This window comes from Anomalospiza imberbis, chromosome 15 (genome assembly GCF_031753505.1).
Source record: "Anomalospiza imberbis isolate Cuckoo-Finch-1a 21T00152 chromosome 15, ASM3175350v1, whole genome shotgun sequence".
In the NCBI taxonomy this organism is placed as follows: Eukaryota; Metazoa; Chordata; class Aves; order Passeriformes; family Viduidae; genus Anomalospiza; species Anomalospiza imberbis.
The window spans coordinates 4,050,774-4,070,451 of record NC_089695.1 but is presented as its reverse complement, the minus strand read 5'-3'; the positions used below and the strand labels follow the sequence as shown (position 1 = coordinate 4,070,451).

Here is a 19,678-nt window from a genome sequence, read left to right as displayed (position 1 = left end):
AAAAAACCCATACTTTGTTTTTTTCTATTATCTAGTAAATAATTTATTAGGAGCTCAAAGTTCTTGTATGTGAAACTGGGAGAGAAATGCGAGATTGAAGAAGTAGGAGTGGGTCAAAAATCCCCCCCAAAAAACCCTTAAAAACTACAGGTGTGCCAGAAGAAAATGACCCTGGCTGTAGCCTGTTTACCTGCCCCAGAGGCCAATTGCAGAGCATCCATCCTTTGGCAGCATTGCCTGATCTGATGTTTTCTAAGCTGTCTGACAGCTGCCTAAGTGAGATTTGAATAAGATTTGCATTTATGTGAGGGTTTAGCTTGTGATCTGCATGTTCATGAGGCAGCCAGCAGGGTTAAGCCTGTTCTGAAAAGGGTATGCTCTGAAGGGCTGTGCTGTGCTGGCAACTCACTCATCCAGCCTAGACAACTATTGCTTTTTTTTTTTTTCTTTTCTTTTAAAGGTCTTCTTTTAAACTAGGACTTGAAGAATAAGGTCAAAAGATACTTTAATGGGCTTCTGGAGGTGAGTTTAAACCTGTTACTCATTTAAGTTAGTAATAGGAGCTGCCAAATGGCTGTGTTGTCTCTATACTATTGTCTGATCAGAAAATAAAGCTATTTTTTAAAGTTCTGTTTATGTAAGTGAACAATGACTCATTCATCCTCCTTACTAATGGAAATGCATGCCAGACGTTGTTGCCTATGTTCTTGTATTGCTACACCTTGCCTTAAACACTTAATTATTCTATGTGGTGTCCCTGTATAATACTGATGATTCTCAATTATTGGTATGCAAAATTCCTGTGTTTCGCTGGCTTATTTTAGTATAAGTGCAAAAGTAGTATTTCAGGCATTGCAGTGGTTAGAGGTGAAAACTGAGGTTTCAAAGCCTGGCTGGACAAAGTTTCTTTGTATGTATTAAACCTGCATAGCAACAAGTGAGGAGAAAATGCAAAAATCAGAATGTGATCATTCTGATCACATTGGAAAGGAATTGGCACAGTATGGGCACAATTACTTCTGCATGTTAATTAAATTCTTTTCTACTAGGAGAAGCTGGGTAACTCCACAAGGGGTTTTTTCATGTTGAATAAAAGTTAGCAAAAAAAAATAAGTGAAGGATGGATATGACAACATTCATAAGAAAGATGTATGTGCCAGTAAGAAATGGCAACAAATAAATTGCTTCTGTGAGAACAAAAGCAAGAGTCAGGTCTTCAATACAGAATTACTTTACTTACTACATTACTTATTCTGAAATTATGGAAAAGTTATGGGCCCTGACTTTGAAAAATCTACTGCAAATTTTTTTTGTGTGTTTGTCACTTGCTGTTATTTCCTACTTTCTTAGAAAACTCTTGGCATATGTTGTTCAGAAGCCCGAATTACTTAGCATTTTCTGTCTTAGCAAGATCTTCTTGCAGCAGGCTGATTTAGCAGATTTGGGAGCAGGCAGTCATACAAGCTTGTGGTGTTAATTTGACTTGACTGTTATGTTTTTAAATATTTGCTTTGTTGGATTTACTTCTAACTTTTTTACAAAATGCACCTTCTGTCTTCTGTTATGCTCTACAGTTACAAAAGGATGAATTTTCTGAAATGTGACAAGGAGATTATTATTTACCAACAAGTAAACTAAGTTTTGATAGACTCCATTAAGCACATAAATAAATGCAAAGCCCTGTGTTAAACTCCATATATTTTAACAGGGCTTCTATTTTTGACTCTTCCTTTCCTTACCTTTTATCTGTTTCTCTGTCTCACATAATGTTATTAGGAGTACACTGTCCTGCTAAGGCAGCTGCCTACGCCAGTCTTAAGTGTTATTTGTGTACACAAGAAATGCTGAACTTAGTGGGGCTTGGTTTATAATACAGAGAAAATAGTGTCAGCCAAGTGCATAGCAGTGTTTTTCTAAGGTTATTTAATTGTCTTTACTTGGCAAGAGACCTCTATCCTAATAAACTCTGGCTGTGATGTACAAAGATACCAGGCTGGGTGCACAGGAGTGCTTTTGCTGCATGTTAGACATAATCAAAAATAAGACAGTAACCACGTTTATGAAAAAATAACTGTTATTTTACTGTTCACAGGTCTGCTTGTGAGCTTTTTTTTTTTTGTCTTGTATTAATGCAAAAATATATTGTTCTATCCGGATTAAGAAAAGAATTCCAGTAACTTCTTTCAGCTAACTACTCTTATCTGTAAAATATATTTACTACAATATATTTTAATTTTTTTTTTGCAGTGTTGAATAGAAAAAGAAAGAAAAATGGAGGCAGAGACCATTTTAAGTCTTAAACAGCAACTCAAGGAAGCAGAGAATGAGCGAAGAAAGGCAGCACAATATGGTTTGCATTTACTGGAGTCCCAGAGTGAGGTTCAAAATCAGCTGGATCAAACACGCTGTGAATTGACTGAGAAAACTGAGGTGATTACTGCCTTTTCTTCTCAAAGCTCAAAACCAGAACTTCATTTTATTTTAACTGTTTTCTGCAAGGCACAGGTGTTTTACATGCCTTCTAGCATCTAGATTAATTTTAATAAAGCTCTGAGTAGTTGTAGAGAGAGCTTTTTTTCTCAGCTATGAGACATTGAGCATAATTGTATCTAATTGGTAGAGGGTTTCATAGCTAATTATGCATCAAGTGTTCAGTATGATGTAGGACTAATTGCCTTTAATGTAAAATGAGTGCTAAATGCTAAAGTAAATTTGTTTCAGAGCATGTTTTTCCTCTGTTTAGCAATCAATTTGTGTATGCTCTCTCAGTTTATATCACTTAAAACCTGTGCAAAGAATGCTAGCAGCAAGACTGTGAAATTGATGTCTTCTCTAGTGAAGTTTTCAAATTTTCCAAATACCAAAGGTTCTGAACTTTTTAGCAAATTTTTTTGCAGCTCAGAAAAAGGAGTAGTATAGTGCTGAATTGTAGAGGTATTATTTAGCTGACCAGTTTTCTTTTTAGTAGTTCAAGAAAATTTCAGTTGGGAAAATCTCTTCCACTTTTCATAAAGGCTTTAAGGGTCATCTTTGTGTTCAGGCAGCTCGTGTTCCAGATAAATTATTCATCTTCATTTGTCTCTTTCTGGCTGTGCATCCATCCCTTCTCCTGGGATGGAGCTGAAAGGTTTGATTTGTTGCAGCACCCTGCTGTTCTGAATGGACAGAATTTTTTATTCTGGTCAGTTCAGCGTTAGTAAGTTTTGTGGGAGAGGCAGCTGAAGGCACAAGTTCCAAGGAAGCCAGGCAGGATCATCCTTTCCTGCTGACCAGCACAGAGGGCAGGTACTGAGCTGTCAAGCTGCTCCCATAGGTTGTGATCCTGTGTGAGAGGCTGGAGCCACCTTCTGAGCCTGGCTGGTAACTTGGATTCCAGGGGTAGAGGGTAGAAACTGTGGGCCTTCATGCAGTGGAATAACATTTTGTGTGGCAGCTGTGCTTACCCAAGAGATTCTTTACAGCTTTTGAATCTCTCTGTGGCTCTCCTCTGTGCTGAGACAAGTAATTCAAGGCAGTGCTGTGAACACAAGTGTGGGTTCCACCAGCAGGCACAAAAGCCTCTCAGACAGCTCTGTGTGCTCTTCTGTACCAGTGTGCAGGAAGGTTCCTGCTGGGCTTTTGTTGTTCTTGGCTCTGGCCAAGCAGTGCACTCCCAAACCTGTCCTATGGCCAGTCTTTATCTTTGTGTTAAAGCTCCTGCCTTAGGTATTTGAGAGCTAAGCCTGTCCTTGATAAGCTGTGTCTAGGCCACAGAGGTCACTTTGATACCTGACAGCTTTCAGGTTTTTATTGAATTCTGTTTTGTGTCTCAAGAGTTAGGTTATTTTGAAAAGGAAAAAAAATTGCGTGTTTAGATTGATTTGGCTTCTTTATTACCTCTTTTGCTTTCAAGATTCTGTTTTTCTTTTCCTTAATTGCTGGCTGAATGGAAGAGTAAAATGAAGCCATCCTTTGTAATTAGCAAACATGCAATCAAGCATAGATAGAAGCTGTTTAAAAAATTATTCTTCAGTCTGGAAGAGTTGATGGGATTTATTATGAAACAGACAATTTAGCTGTCTTAACTATTGAACTCAGCTGTTCTGCTTGATGGACTGTAGTGATTTTTAACATAATTGGCTGTGTAGTGGTAGAAAGGAATATAAACTCTGGCTCTATGACATTTGCAGAAAAGATACCCACACCTTTCATGTTGGGTGCAAAGAAGTACAGAGTTTCCATGAAGAGAATATTTCACAAACAAATTATAAACACAACATTTATAAATCATAACCTTTTAGAGCAGTTATTTTTATTTTTTTAAAACATGGATATTACAACTCTTTAATTGGCTCTCAAACAAAAGACTAAATGAGCTACAAGCATCTTGGTTTTGAGCCTGTGCTTTTTCATAAATGCTTAGGGAACAGTGTACAATTACATCTAGATTTATTAGTGTGTCATTTCTTGCAGAAATTTGAACAAGAGAAATACACACTTCAGAGAGAAATTGAACTCAAGAATCGAATGGTGGAAAGTTTGAATTTTGAGTGTGATTCCCTTAAGCAACAGCAAAATGTGCAGCTGGATAAGCAGAAAGAACAGCTTGAGAGAGCCTATGGACAAGAAATCAGTGACCTTAAAAACAAGGTTTGATAACTAATATATAGCTAAAAGGTTGCTAATACCATTTTAGATACTGTTTGCTTAACTTATAACTGCAGTCTTAGCTACCAAAAGAAATAATAAATAGTTACAATGTGTAGTAGCTTGTTTGTTTTTTAAAAAGTATCTGTGTAGTCACTTATGAATTACATTGAATTACAATGCTTATTTTTAAAAGCTACTCTTGTTTTTCTTAGACATTTTCTGTAATTGTAGCAGTCAGAAGTATTGTGCTTTTCAAGAATTTACCATGAAATGATACTAGTTAGTTATGAACTATTTTTAAGTTGGAGAACCTGAAAGCAGAACTGGATGAAACCCGACTCTCAGAGAAACAACTGAGACAAAAAGTGGAGCATCAGAAGGAAATAATTGCTGCCAAATCAGAAGAACTGCACATGATGTCTGAGCGTGTCCATGAGACCATGTCTTCAGAAATGCTCAGCCTGCAGATAGAGCTCACTGAACTGCAGAGCCAGAAGGTGTGTGAGTAGCACTGAGTTTGCAGTGTAGCCTAGTTGAAGATGAAATTCTGCCCTTTTGCTCATTTCATTTTTAGATGTGCTGTCTGCAGTGCCGTGTTAGGATTGGCTTTTATTCAGACAATGTGCACAGCAAAAAGTAACAGCCGTAATAGCTAGGCTTTAATACCCTTTCTTCTACAAGATAATATTTTGTATTAAAACTAATTGCTACTAATAAATGTCTTTGATTTACTTAGGCCTGCTTGTCTTCCAATAGTTTTAAATATTTTTCGTTTCATGCTTGGTTTTTGTTTGTTTAGGCCAATGATGAAGAAAAGCTGAATGAGCTGCAGTGCAGTAAAGAACAGTTAGAGCTTGTGAACAGTAACTTGCGTAACCAACTGGAGCGGCTGCAGGGGGAGAAAGAAGAGAGGGAAAAAGAAGTTGTCTTTTACTGCAATGCATTAGAGGTATTCGCTTAATTTTACTTCACAGTGGTAGATAAGTCCCAAGTTGCACAAGGTGTGCTGCCAGATTTTTGGTGAAGGAGGAGTTTTGAGGAGTTGTGAGAGAGAGGGGAAAGAGAAGGATAATGATTAGTCATGTCTGGTGTTGCCTGGTGGTAAAAGCTCTCTGTTGGCCTTGCTTTGTGGCAGCTGTGAAAGGAGAGCCTTTGCATGGCACTGTTCTGCCTCTTGGGGACCTTCTCACCGGTCACTGGCAGAATTCTTTTTATTTCAAGTTCCTTCTGGAATGCCTTGGAGAATCTTGAACTGGGAAGTAGAGCATTAGTCACTGATGAACACCACTGGGAGAGTGATCTGAATATCGTGAATACAATTGACAAACATCAAAGCTTACCCTTAAAGGCTTTTAGTTGTGCTCTTGTCCTGAAGAATAAGTGGTATATTAAGTGTTTTAGTGAAATGAAATTAATTTTTCTCTTAGTTACTAGAACTGTATGTGCAATGAAGGACTTCAGTACAATATAATCTCTGCTAAAGCATAGGAAATTAAAGAGTTAAAGCTATCTGATTAAATTTGTGTATGCAGTACATCAGATGCTTAAATGACCAATATCCTCTTTGCTTTAATCTAGAAAGCTCATGAGGCTAATCAGGAGCTTCGGGTTCAGCTGGATCATGCAGTGCAGCAATCTTTGGACCCTACAAGTAAAGGCAATTCTCTCTTTGCTGAGGTACAACTATGCAACAGATGCCTGAGAAGTATTTTCAGTTTTCTTTCTTATATTGTATTGAAAATATGGGAGTATCTGCACCTGATCTGGCCAGCATGTATCTCTATTCCTCAAATATGACTTCAGTGTTGATCTGACATGTGGAAAGCCATTTCATACTCTCTCTGAAGGAGTTAGTAAATTTAATGGAATCACTTCAAGTTATCTGTCAAGTTAAAAGTTGTGACTGAGGGTTCATGATGGTTCTGTCTGCGGCTCTTGATTTTGTGTTCAGCTGATAAATCCATCTTTAATGTAGAAGACAGCATGTGAAATATTAACAGTTGCTGATAAAAGCTGCCTTCCTGAAAATGTCTGGATGTTTGAGGTTTTTGGGAGGGTTTTGGAATTAGCTTTTGAGTAAGGGTTAAATGCATAGGGTGCATTATGTTTCATGGTAGCATCCAGGGGATGGGTGAACTTGGGAAACAGTTCAGATTATTTTAAACTGTTCTGTTGCCAGTGGACAAAACTATTCTACAGCAACACTGAAGCATGTGAAATGTTACTTTATTTTGATATCAGAAGAACAAAAGAAAAATCTGTTGCATTTCACTGGTTGGGCTTCTACTCACTTCTATCACAGGGCAAAGACACTAGCCTGTATTTTCAAGTACTGTTGCTGGAAAAGCAGTGTTTGCAGACTGAACACCAATTGCTAGGCAGCATGTCCTTATCAAATTCATCATCCCAGTGACAGCAAGTGTTGTGATTTCACAGTAATAATTGTTCACAATGTTCTGTAGGTGGAGGACCGTAGGGCAGAAATGGAGCGACAGCTGATCAGTGTGAAAGTAAAATATCAGTCCCTACAAAAACAGCATGCATTCAGTAGAGAACAATTGCAAAGAATGAAGGTAGGATGATTCCTGTAATACTCCAGGGTGTCCTTGGGTCTGATAAGGCACTGCTTTAATGCACAGGCCAGGGGATTTGTTGTCTTTAAAACATGGTGCAGTAGTCTGGGGGGAGGGAAATGGGCGAAAAAACAAGTGAGATGATGATGTGCTGTTTGACTCCTGTGGTCCAACAGCATCCACCTTACAGTGAAGGCACCATGTCTGCTCACTTTGGCAGTAGTTGTTTAATGGATAAAAGTAAAACATAACTCCTGGCAGTCAAACTAGCATTCAGTTTGTCTTGGTAATTGTTTTTTCTTTTCTTGTCTAATTATTGTACTACATGAATCAGGTATTTGTACATTAACTGTGGTTGTCAGGAATGAGCATAAAGAAAAAGATAAGTTTTTACCACCATCACATTGTAGGGGTTTGGCTTTTCCTACCTCTGTGTTGCTTTATTGTCTTTGTCCATATTTTTTCTTCCTGCTTTTCCCTATTTTTGGTGTAAGAATTAAGTCATAACATTCATAATTCTTTAAGCTAAACTCCACTGCTACAGAATGGGAGCCTGTTGGTTAATATTGTTGAGGACTAGTTAGCAGAAGCTGATTTACAAGACAATGTCAAGGGGATGCTGCAGAGCTGCCAACTGTTTTCATGTTGCTCTCATGACTTTTTCCAATGCTAAAGTGGATCCTTTCATTCTGATTAACTGCTTAGTCATGCAGTTTGAGGAAAGTGCTTAAACATCCATGAGTTGCACTGAAGGTTTGTATTGCCTAGATTTTGTGGAGTAGGTTGAAAATAGTTCAAACAATGGTCTTAAAGGAGAAGAAAAACCCTACTGATACAGCAAAGATTTGAGTGAGGAAAGTCATTGAGTAGGATCAGTTCCTTTGGAAATTTTCTCTTTGTGATATGGGGTAAGTCAGTTATACTGATTGAATGGTGTAAGAAACACAGCTAATACCAAAAGTACCAAAAATGGAGGCAAATTTGTATCCCTGTACTAGTACTTAATGCTTTTATTTGGAATTCTTTCTATTTTTTTCTGATAATATTGGAGATAGGTAGTTTGTTAGAAAAGCTGTTTTGTTTAAGCTGCTGTCTCAGATCCCTATTAGCATCCTCTCTGTGTTGTGCTGCACTGAGATGCTGCCAGTTAAAGCTCAGTCTGAGTTTAGCTGATCTCTCCACTCAAAGCTGCTTACCCCACAGGAGAGGTAACTGCTGTTGCATCTTTAGTTGAAGAATCTCACTTTGTGGTAATTACTGGTAAATCCTGAGGGTCTGACTCCTGAACAGAATGTACACAGCACTCCTGGGAAAGCTTTCCTACCTCTAGTATTTTTTTTCCTAGTCCAGAGCATCCTTTCCCATTTCTTTAAGTTCCTTGTTGTGTAGATCAGCTGAAATTTGCAATTCTGACAATTAGCAGGAGGGCTTTTAAGGAAAAAGGGAAAAAGGTTGGGTGTCTGTGCTTGGCAGCTGTGAGGATAGTTTTAGTCAGCCAGTGAGGTGGAGTTTACAATTTTGCCTCCCTTACATCCTGTACAAGCTCTGAGGAGATGACTGAATCTTTCATTTGCTCTAATTTATGCACAGACTCATCAATGCCCTTTACCTGATGTAAGAGATTCTATAGGGTAAATGCTCTTCTTGCTTTCCCTCTAATCTAATTTTTCACTTGATCCTTTCCCTGTGACTTCTCCCAGTGTTACCTTATCCATACTGACTAGACTGATAAAAATGCCTCAGTTTTCACTAACACCTTATGAAGTCTTTAATTTATTCTGTTTCTCGTTTAAATGTCTGATGTATCACCTGTAACTGAATGTATTAAGACCCTTGTATTTCAATATTGTTAACACCAACACAAATATTGCTGTAAATGTAAGATTTTTATAACTTCTCCTTTATAATGTCAGAGGGTGTTCTTTCACATGAAAGGATGTATTCCATTGGAGAAGAGAAAAAGCTGAAATTCTTGGGTTTGTATTGTAGAAGGCAAACATGGTGGTGTTACATCTGAAAAGCAGAACTGAAAAAATGAGGGGTTAAGCTTGTGGAATTTCCTAAGTGAGTTCTCAAGGTGCATTTCAGCTCTGACAAATCAGCCTGGACTGAGACTGGCTTCTGGCTGGCTTGGTGTGGATGTGGAATGTTGTGTGTGTCCTGGCAGAGGGTTTATGTGCTCCTCAGCCAGTACAGAGATGAGTGGAGCACCTCAGGACTGGCTGCTCACTGAGATCTCAGCTGTCCTCTTGCCCTGGTGGTGATAATTGCTAGGATTATGTCACAAAGACTAAGTTCAAGCATCCAGTGCTCTTCTGTATTCAGGTTTAGAATTACAAGGCTTGAGTGCTCAAACAGTTTTGTGTAAAAGGCTGGGATTTTCAGTAACTAATCCCAGTACTTGTTGTAAATAGTTTTTTCCTTTTTTTCCAGCTGCAAATGGCTACACTGCTGCAGCTGAAAGGCTCCCAGGCAGAATTTGATCAGCTGGAACGCTTACAGTCCATGTTAGAGCAAAAGAATGGCGAAATAGAAGATCTTCTTATGAAAGTGAGGCAGCTAGAAAAATTTAAGGTATGGGGTTTTAATTAAGTAGAAAATTGTAATTGGAAGCTAAAACATGACAACAAGAAGAATTATGAAAACTATCTGAAGTCCATGCTGGGGTCTGAAAAGGGATCCAAAAGCTGTCTCATATCTTTATTTGACCTGAATTGTGTTTTGCAGCTGGAGAATATTAGACTCCTCAAGTGCAGAGAAGCAGAAAATTATACCTTACCCAACACCTGGGCTGAAGAAACAATTTTGTGTCCTGTGTGAAACACCTTCATATCATTTATAGTTACTTCTAGCATTTAAATTCAGTTACTTGGTCAAAGCTCACTGAGCTGTGGCATCCAATTTTTCTCTGGGAAGGTGTTGTCATTTGGCACTTTTACTGTGTGTGCTTAGGCTTTAGCCTTTGGTGTCTCAACTCTATTGAATTTCCTGGATATTTAGTTTCTTGATGTGTCTTAACTTTGCAGCTGAAGCATGGTCTTTTCTAGCAAAACTGATGTGCTTAATTATCCTTGTAAAGCAGTTTTTTCAGTCCTCTTATGCAACTTGAAAACATCTTGTCAGTATTTTGAAAAGTGAGAAACACATGAGGATTTTTATATACATGTGTGTAATGCTGCTGATGTTTGTGTGTTTCCAGAGTGAAAAACTGGAGCCATTCTCAGTTCTTGCATGTTTCTGGACTTGTTTGGCCCTTTCTTATCAGAGCTTTGGGATGCAAACTGATGTGTATTTGCTTGTGCAGTAGGACTGTGCTTTCCGGGATAGCCTCCTGTATTCTGTATTTAACCCAATAACCTGGTGTGAAGCCAGGCTTAACCCATTTTAGCAATAATTGAGGCAGCCTGATTGTTTTACCAGTTTTGTCATGTTTAAGCTTGATCTGTACTTAATTTCTGTCTCTAGGCCATAAATAAGTAGTGTTGGGAAATTGAATGATTCCAATAACCATGAAAAGTACCTATAGGCAGTGACTGACAGAGGCCTGGGAGGTCTCTGGGACAGGATAAAAATCCGAGTTCTGCTTGTTCAGGAAAAAAACCCCAAACAAAAACCCCAGTGTCACATGATGCTGCATTTATAGCATCCTTACTATGAACCAACTTCCTCATCTGAAGTATGTAATTGATTTTGAGATTTTTGACTGTTGATTAGCATGGCTGGTATTCCTCTGGGGTCCAGCTGCTGAAGCCTAGAAATAAATGCTGAGAAAAATGCCCTGTGGGTTAACTAAATACCCTGTATTTTCAAGTAAAAAGCAAGAAGGCTGTTCTGCAGTGCTGCTTGCAAACCTTCTGGAGTTAACTCACTTTTTTTTCCCTTTTTTCAGTGGATGAAAGAGAGCTGTCAGTATTAGTGCTATTTGACATTTGTAACCAATGAGAAAGTACTCAGAGCAGCTGAGTTTTATCTTGTCTTTAAATCCCTCTATGATGAGGCTTCACCATCACAATGCATAGAAAATGTCTCCTAAGAACTAAGCTAATGTGCTTCTGAAAGGTCACTGCTTGACAAGCTGACACTTGTTCTTTGTCAGAGTTTATATGAGAATATGGAGGAGTCCAGACCCGCTAATGGTGCCAAAGGAAGCGATTCTGAAAATGGTTACTATGCAGATTTACTGCAAATTAAACTTGACAACTCAAAGTAAGTGCTTCCAGCCTGAAGCCATGGTTGTGGCAGGGTTATCTTCTAGGTACTTGTTTTTATCCTCCCTTTTTTGTTACTGTTTGTATGCACCGATTGCATGTGCAGATGGGTTTGGTTCCTGTTGCATTTAGTAATGCTGTGGAACCAACCTGACTTCGTTATAGGACTGAGAGTTGGTTTTTTTTTTGTAGTTTCACTTATGTTTGAAAATATAACAGCAGAAATACTGTTTCTGATTATTGCATTCTTCCAGAAATGTTGTTAATACTCCTAATACAGGGCAATTGAGACCTTGAATCAATTGAAAGTTGATCTGTAAGAAAACTGTATGAAAAGTCTTAGTCTTTAGGCTGTGTATGTTTATTTCTCTTATAAAAAGTAAGATAATAACACTTAAAATGTTTTATAGGACAAAAAAAGCTTGATTTTTCCTACTAATGTATAAATACCAATTTAAGGTGAAGTTGAGTGCTCAGTTGTTGATTTACTAAAAGATAAAAACCCAAATGAATTCAAGTGTGACTGATTTTATAATTTTCCTGCCATCCCAGCAAGGAAACTGAAACACTGAAAAATGAGCTATCCCTGCAAAGAATGAAAGCTCTGTATGAGAGCCAAAGGGTCCTGGAATTTGAAAGGAAGCTCTTCACAAATGAGAGGCATTTGCAAGCTTGTCAGAGTGAGAATATGAACCTGCGGGTTATGCTGGATGAGCTGAAAATGAAATATGAACCTGAAGGTAAATACTACTTTTCTATCTGGGAAAATATAAATTTCTTTAGAAATGGAATGACATTAAACAGGAAGACATTGGTTTAGTTCCAGAATTTAATGCTTAAATAGCTGACTTTCTGAAATAACCTGATCCAAAATCTGCTAAGCTGAAGTAGGAAAGCCCTGCCTTGCTCAAGACCTCGCTTGAATATGTGAACACTGACTGGAGGAGACTGAAGAATGCAGTTTTACAGTTAAAAATGGCAGTGTTCAGGACTTCATAGAGCACAGGTAGATAACCAGACTCAAGTGGGTGGGATCAAATCTCAGATGTTTCCCATAATAGCAGCTGATGGGAGCTTTGGAATAAGGTGCAAAGCGTTTACAGGAAAACAGTTCAGTAGCTCAAGTTAATATGGATTAAATTTTAGCTAGAGAGATGCACTTGACAAACAGCTGATACCTGAGTATGTGCAAAGCAAGGGAGCTGTAGAGGAAGAGGATTCTATTTAAACTGAGAGCAAGTTTATATAAGAGAGTAGGAAGAAACTTCCCTGTGAGGGCGGTGAGGCCCTGGCTCAGGCTGCCCAGAGAAGCTGTGGCTGCCCCATTCCTGGAAGTGTTCAATGCCAGGTTGGACAGGGCTTGGAGCACCCTGGGATTGTGGAAGGCGTCCCTGCCCATGGCAGGGGGTGGGAATGAGATGGGCTTTAAAGTCCCTTCCAACCCAAACAATTCTGGGATTCCATGAACGGGGAACCAGATAGGAAAGTTGGCTTTGTCCACACCCAAAGGATTTAACTTTAAAATGTTACTTGTGGAAGCTTACCTCAGCAGCCTGCAGTTCAGAGCATTTAATTTAAAGCCTTGGTGAAAAGACAGAGTGGATGAGGAGAAAGATGTCTCTTTTTCAAGGTAACTTCTGTTGGGATAGTCAGATTATATAATAAACATTCTTGAAGGGATATAAATTGTCTATTAAGAATTATTCCAAGCTCTTTAGTCATGTGAAATATTCTTACTTGTATTATTAACATGTTGGGGGACAAGTCATCTCCAGCTTCTTTTGTACAAAATATATATTCCATTTTTTCCTTCAGAATTACTTAAAGGTTCTAAAATTAAAAAGAAGAGGGAGAGAATTCCAGTGAACACAACTTGTGAATACTTTGACAGCAAAAATACTCCAGTGAAAGAAACTACTCTCACTCAATTGCCAAGTAAGGAAGGGAAAAAGATGACAGCCAAGAACCTTGAGCAAAGTGATGCTTCTCCAAAAAGACAGCCTATCCAAGCATCCCCACTACATACAGCTCTCCAGGCAATACGAAACATTGTTGAACCTGAAAGAGAAAGAAAAAGAGTTAAAATTCAAGATGAGAATCACATCGCCTTTACTTGGAATAGCAGAAGTGGAAACAATTCCCCAGCTCCAGCTGTCCCCAGGTCAGTGTCAGCTTGTGTCTCTGCTCCAGGCAGTCAGCACAGACCTGCATCTCTTTTCTTTCGCTGCATGAACTGTGCTCTCCACTGCTTTATCTATTTCCTCAGTGTTGCATGCAGTGTCATTCCTCAGCTCCGGCTGCCCACGCTCAACCTCTCACTACCTTTTAGAAGGACTCAAACACTGACTAATAAAAAAGACTCTCGGAACAGTCTCTGAAATAACTTTCCCATTGCTTGAAGACATTTAAGGTGTGCAGGTAGCATGACAGCTCACTTGGTTTGCTCCAGCATCAGGAACTTTGTGTTCTTGGTCCCCTCAAAACTGCCACACAGCTGTGTTGTAGCTCAAGGTAATAAAGGCAGCTGGAATCACGCTCCAGTTTCATACCTAATTTCAGCCCCCAGCCACTTCCAGATTTAGCTAAAAGCCTGAAAATTATTTAAGTAATTCTTCACCTGAATTGTGTTAACTTTCATTGTACAAGATAATAGAGAATTCATTAGCTGTATTGTCAGACAAATGAAATGCATGGTCTGGATGCACAATAGCTAGAAACACACATGCCAAATAAAGAGGAAATTTATTCCCCTGAACTGAGAATTGAAGTTACTTTTTGCTGGATGATAAAGTAACTGAGAACAGTCATTATGTCCAGCTTTTTTTATCCTGGTGAAAACAGTGCTGACTTTGATTTTCTCCTTTTTCAACTATTGCTTTTGGTATTCTCTTTATACTCTTTGTAAACACATATTCAAGTGTCTGGGGGTAGAAGAAAGTCTATGCTGGTCCAAAGGTTTAGAGCTTGCAACTTGCTAATAGCTGCTGGAAGAAATAGCCAAAGTTAATGGCATTCAGGGTAATTGGATTGATGTTTTGGCTCTTGGATCAATTCCTCAAGGCTGCATGAATGTAATAAACAGATTTAAAATAGCCAAATACTGTGGACTTCTTAAACTGTGGAGAGAATATGGCAGAAACAGCAGTTTTAGCAGCTGTGTTAAAATGTGGGATTGTTAGGAGGGAAGATCAGGAAGGTCAGATGTGGATGAAAGTGGAGAGGAAAGATTGGGATAATTTAATGATGTTGTTGGTTTTTGACAATGTCCTCTACACATAAAGGAACAGGCAGAATGTAACCTGATATGAAAAGTTTAACTTACTACTTCATATTGCTTTGGGAAAAGAAGATAAAATGTGTGCTTACAGGAAACTGTTGGAAATAGTTAATGGGAACTGAAGAGGGAAGCCTACTGGAGAGGGGGTGAGGAGTGGAAATTATTTATGGAGTTGATGCTGGAAAGCAGAGAGAGTAGAAAAAGTGGAAGAGGAAGATAAAACCATAGTTCAGAGGGAGGTTTCTAATCTTGTATCCATTGCCGTTTTTACAAATAAGGAACAAAAGATGAAAAATACTTGAAAAATAAAAACCACAAACACAATTAAGCTGCCACAAAACTCCAGATAAACTGTTAAGATTTTTTTGGTGATACTTAGAGTCTGTAAAAGGCAAATCCAGGCAGAAAGTTGTTTGTTTCTGATTGTGTTAATGAACTACTAAAACCCCAGGTCGTGATACTAAGCTAACATTAAGGATTTACTTACCCCTGATCTGCTATGGTGTGCTATAAAATAGGAAGTCATGTTAAAAGTCTGAACATTTGAGAATCTGGGTTGCTAAACACTGAAAGAATCTTTGGACTGTTCTGTGATGGATGTGGCGGAACCTTGGGCACAGAAAATATTGGCATATTGATCAGGAGTGAGGACCTGGAAAGGGAGAATTTGTGGGAGGAAAAAATAAGGGTGGCTAGTTGTCAGTGTTTCACCTTATGTTAACTAAAATGGGATGCTGCAGCTGAAATGGCTGTTGTGGTCTCTAGGGATTGGTTTTGTGCCTGGAATAGCTTTTGTGTGTAATTAGTGGAGCTCTGACATGGCCCAGGAATTGTGGGAGAACAGAGCCACTTTAGCTGTGAAAGAGCTGCAAACTTTGTTTCTAGAAAGTGGGGTTTGAATTTGTCATCTCAGCCCAGGAGGCGATGAGGAAGTGGTCAGAAGTGATCTGGGTGTGCTTGTGGAGGTGACAAACTCCCCTCTGTGAAGAGACTTCTTTGCTGAGGAGCTTTAAGCAGGTACAGCTGGATAATCTCAGCCAACACCTGTGTGTGCAGGGCACCTCTGTCCTTCCAGAGGGCTACAGCCAGCACTGCCGTTGCTCATTAGGTGGTGGCACTGATCAGGTTATGATATGAGTGCTGAGACTACAGATTGAAATATTCAGATGGTGATTACTACTTCCCAATGCTTACTGGAATTCTGGCAATGCAAAGGTTATCTGCAGTGATATCTTTTGTTTGGCTAACTAACTGGTCAATAGAAATAAACATGTCTCTATTGAAATGCTTTTCTTCTCGAACTGAAATAGCAGACTCTAGCCCTTGTTGCACAGTTTATATTGCATTGAGATTTGAGGTTGTGTGCCTGAGTTTGATCTAAAGAAGAGCTTGGATGTCTAAGAGCTTATTTGCTCCCTTCATTAGTTGGATTATATACACCAAATCTACTTCACTTGGGCTTTGTCCAATTGCCTGTGGTCATTTGGCTCAGCAGGAGATCTGGATAAACTATTTTTTGTGGTTTTAGGCACAGCCCTCAGCCTTGGGAAGTAAAGCTCCACCTGATGAAACAAGTTCATCTTCCTTAAACAGGCAGAAGAGGCCTCAGTTATATCTCAGTTTTAGTCTGTAGAGTCAAAGCTTAAATCATGTCATAATTTCACCAGCATTTGCTTGAGGTGTTTAACCACTGTCTGTTCTTTCTGATCCATTCCCTGTGCTGCCACCTGGTGAACCAGGACAGGGCTCTAAGCGTGCTCTCTGAGGCCTGTGGGGTGAACCTCAGCTTGCTGCCAGCTGCACATCAGCTGCTCCTCCCTCTTCCATAGGATAGATGAGAACAAGTATGGAAAAAGTTTGTGGGTAAAGATGACAGAGGTCATGGGCAAACCAGATTTGGGGAAGATTAACTCCCTGCCAGTTAAAGACAGTGGGGCAGTGAGAAAGAAAGAAAGAAAACTGCTCCAGCCCTTCTTCCCAGGCTTGGCTTCACTCCCTCAGTCCTGGCTTCTATCTCCTCGTCCCCAAGAGGCACAGGGTGAATGTGATTGCCAGAGTTGTTACATTACAGGCTAAGAGAATTTTATAATACTATAAAAGGGCAATATTGTGCATAAATCCTCTTGTGCTGCTTTGGGATGTAACTTAAGTGAATGTGGTTTTTATTTGTTCTTCTGGTTTGAGTTCTTTCTGCTTGTTTATAGGGACTCTTTTGGCAATTTTGGCCACTAGAGTAGTGGTTTTGGTGGCCTTGGACAGGGGTTGTTAAAGGCAGAAGACTGGGAGGGACAAATGAAGGGAGTGTACCATAGGAGCAGGTTCATGGACAGAAATTCTCCATCCCAACTGCAGCTGCAGGGGGAGTGCAAACCACACGATGGCTACTTTTTCCCACTGAATCCTTCCTTCTAGCTGTAACCACACAAGGATTTGTCCAACCCAAGGTGACCATGGACTGAAGGTGCTCAGCCATCAGAGTTACAGATGTGGCTTTAGTGCAAAGCTCACGGTGGAGCAAACCCTGATCTGGAGGAGGTGCACAGCAGAGCCTGGTTTTCTTCAGCTTGTTGAGACAGTGCTTGTAAGGAATAACATGCACAAGGCCTGCAGTGCATCATACTTTGACAGCAGTCTGAATCTGTGGCTGAATTTCCCCACATTTTTTGTTACAGCTCTTTTCGTAGTCCTCAAGTGCAGCTGCACCATTCTGTATTGCAAATAAGTCTCTAACAAATGAGTAGCAGCTATTTGTGTTGGGAAAAACATCACTGAAAGCAGCTATCCATGGTGTGGGTGGCTCACTGGGGGCTCCTGAGACCACTAAAAATCCACAAGATCACCAGAGAATTGCTTTAATGTATGTGCTGATAAATGAGTGTAGAGTCTGTATTGTTATATAAAGTGATGTTTAATTTGGAACTTCATTTTCCATAATTTCTTTCTCTGTGAAAATAATCATGTGTAACAGTCAATGGGCTGTGGCTAATTTGGTTGGGTAAAATATCACTATTCATATTGTTCTAATAGCATGTTTGCATGTTCATTAAATTAAAAACAAGATTTAGGCATCTGAGCACAATCTGATGTTTTGATTTCAGAATTATTTTTTAACAGCAATGAGACAGTTTTATCCCCATTCACATTCATAGCAGAATTAAGACTTTTCAGTGGACAAATGATATCATTTAGAGTGAAAATAAATCTTCCCCCAGCTGAAGATATTCAGGTACTAAGCTGAAGGCCATAGTAGTGTAGAACAAGGTTGAAGGGAGCATATTTGAAGGGTGGGTTTTTGGTAGTGTAGAAGCAAGAAGCTTGATTTCATCCCATTTGTATGATGTTGCTCAGACTTTTCACCTGGAGTTGTACTTTTGGGGACTGGATCTCCTTTCAGTGCATGACAGTCACTGGTGTTTCTGAAGGCTGAACTCAGCCACTTCACATATTCAAGAACCTTCCTTACCAAACGTTTCAGCAGCTGAGGTGTGGGGGGAGGCTTTAGGTGATGAAATGTGATTAGGACTGATATAAAAATGCTTTGGTTTAGTCTCATTTTCTTCTTAGACTGTACTTGCTCTGTCTCTGTATATGGATGGTCTTGTTTGCCAGCTGGCTTGTTGATTTTGCCTAAAATTCTTATTTTAGCCCTGGTTTATATTAGCTAAATATATATTTAGAATGGTTGCTTTGCCTATAGGTTAACAGCTGAATCCAGATTTGAAACTACAGAAGAAGATAAGAGAGAAACTAAAATCTCAGCAGAGAAGAAAACACAGAAGAAAAAACATTCCACATTGTATGTATCTTCTAAGGCAAGTTCTGAAACTCAGTGTGCTCAGCAGTAAGTCACTTCTGCAGGGAACCTGGACAATTTGGGGTCCTGCTTCAGCAGGAGCTGCTGAGTGAACTCTGTCTCACACCAGCGCACAGTTTGCTCACTTGAATATTGATCTGCCTGCTGTTATGAAGGGTGTGATTGCCTGGCAGAGCTGCACTTTTGATGTTCCTGAGGGCACCTTTTGTGTTCCCTGCACTTGACCTGAGGCGTGGCTTGTTCTCCACTCTTGGCAAATTCTCTGAACACATTCATTGCTCTTTCTTTGAAGCACAAGGCTGTTGTGGAGGAGAAGTTCTGGCTAACAGAGGATTTATTATATGGTAAGACAGACTAGACAGGGTTGATGGAGAACTCAAGTAAGTCATGTGCTCCTAAATTTCTTCCAGTTTCCAGATTCAGAATTCTTAATATTTTTCCTCCCAAAGTGTTACTTTTCAACTTTCAGGCTGGCCTTTTTGCAAAAGTACATGTGAGTCACTTTATGTGTTTTGTTGGTCAGAGTTTGAAATTCTATGGATTCTTGTATTGGTACTATTAAATAAAATAAAGGTTTATTTCTTTCTTTAGAAAATGTAGTCTGTATTGTATTTGAAAAGAAACATGTATCCATTTTTAAAATGAAGGTGATGTCTTTTGTAGAACTTCTTGTTTAAAAAAAGTACCTCTCAATAAATGATAAGAAAATGTACTGCAGGTGCTGTGTCCTGTTTTTAGGAGACAATCCTGTAACTTCCTGAAGTTCATGCAGAATAATCCTGAGGAGACATTTTAAGCTAGGTATTTGTATGGAAGTTGGATGACTCCATTTGAGTCATGATACTATAGTTTGAGCTCCCTTTGGTGAATGGATTAGCCAGTTTCTAAGTGAAAGTCTCAGTAATTAAGGTGCAAGTTCTTTAACACTTTTTTTTAAATCCATCCTGTATAAGAATACATTGGGGAACAATCTTGCAACCCCCTGGTTTGTTTACAGTTCTGCCAGGTCTGAAGTGGTGCCTGGGATTTTGTTAACTGGTGACTTTAGCTCACCAGTCACTTATCTCAAAAAAACCTGAATTCTGATCCCAGCAGAAGTGACTGAAAAGGTGGGAACGTCACCATAAATGACCACATCTTCTCCCTTTCCAGGCAGGTCCATCTCATTATCAGAGCA

At 39.3% G+C, this 19,678-nt stretch overlaps 1 protein-coding gene across 1 annotated transcript; it reads left to right on the top strand.

The window, feature by feature from the left end:
* Nucleotides 1-1,078: 1,078 nt before the first annotated feature.
* SPDL1 (spindle apparatus coiled-coil protein 1) lies at nucleotides 1,079-19,172 on the top strand. The gene is made up of 12 exons (XM_068205594.1): nucleotides 1,079-1,095; nucleotides 2,264-2,430; nucleotides 4,453-4,629; nucleotides 4,932-5,126; nucleotides 5,429-5,578; nucleotides 6,208-6,306; nucleotides 7,092-7,202; nucleotides 9,636-9,776; nucleotides 11,299-11,408; nucleotides 11,963-12,150; nucleotides 13,226-13,571; nucleotides 18,385-19,172. The coding sequence occupies exons 1-12, from the start codon at nucleotides 1,083-1,085 to the stop codon at nucleotides 18,530-18,532; spliced, it is 1,845 nt and encodes a 614-aa protein (XP_068061695.1). The 5' UTR covers nucleotides 1,079-1,082; the 3' UTR covers nucleotides 18,533-19,172.
* Nucleotides 19,173-19,678: the final 506 nt, after the last annotated feature.

Bases quoted from the DNA above. Each gene is read 5' to 3' on its own strand.
- SPDL1 (XM_068205594.1), top strand. The intron at 2,431-4,452 runs GTGATTACTGCC...CATTTCTTGCAG, and splicing joins AATTGACTGAGAAAACTGAG to AAATTTGAACAAGAGAAATA. The intron at 6,307-7,091 runs GTACAACTATGC...AATGTTCTGTAG, and splicing joins GCAATTCTCTCTTTGCTGAG to GTGGAGGACCGTAGGGCAGA.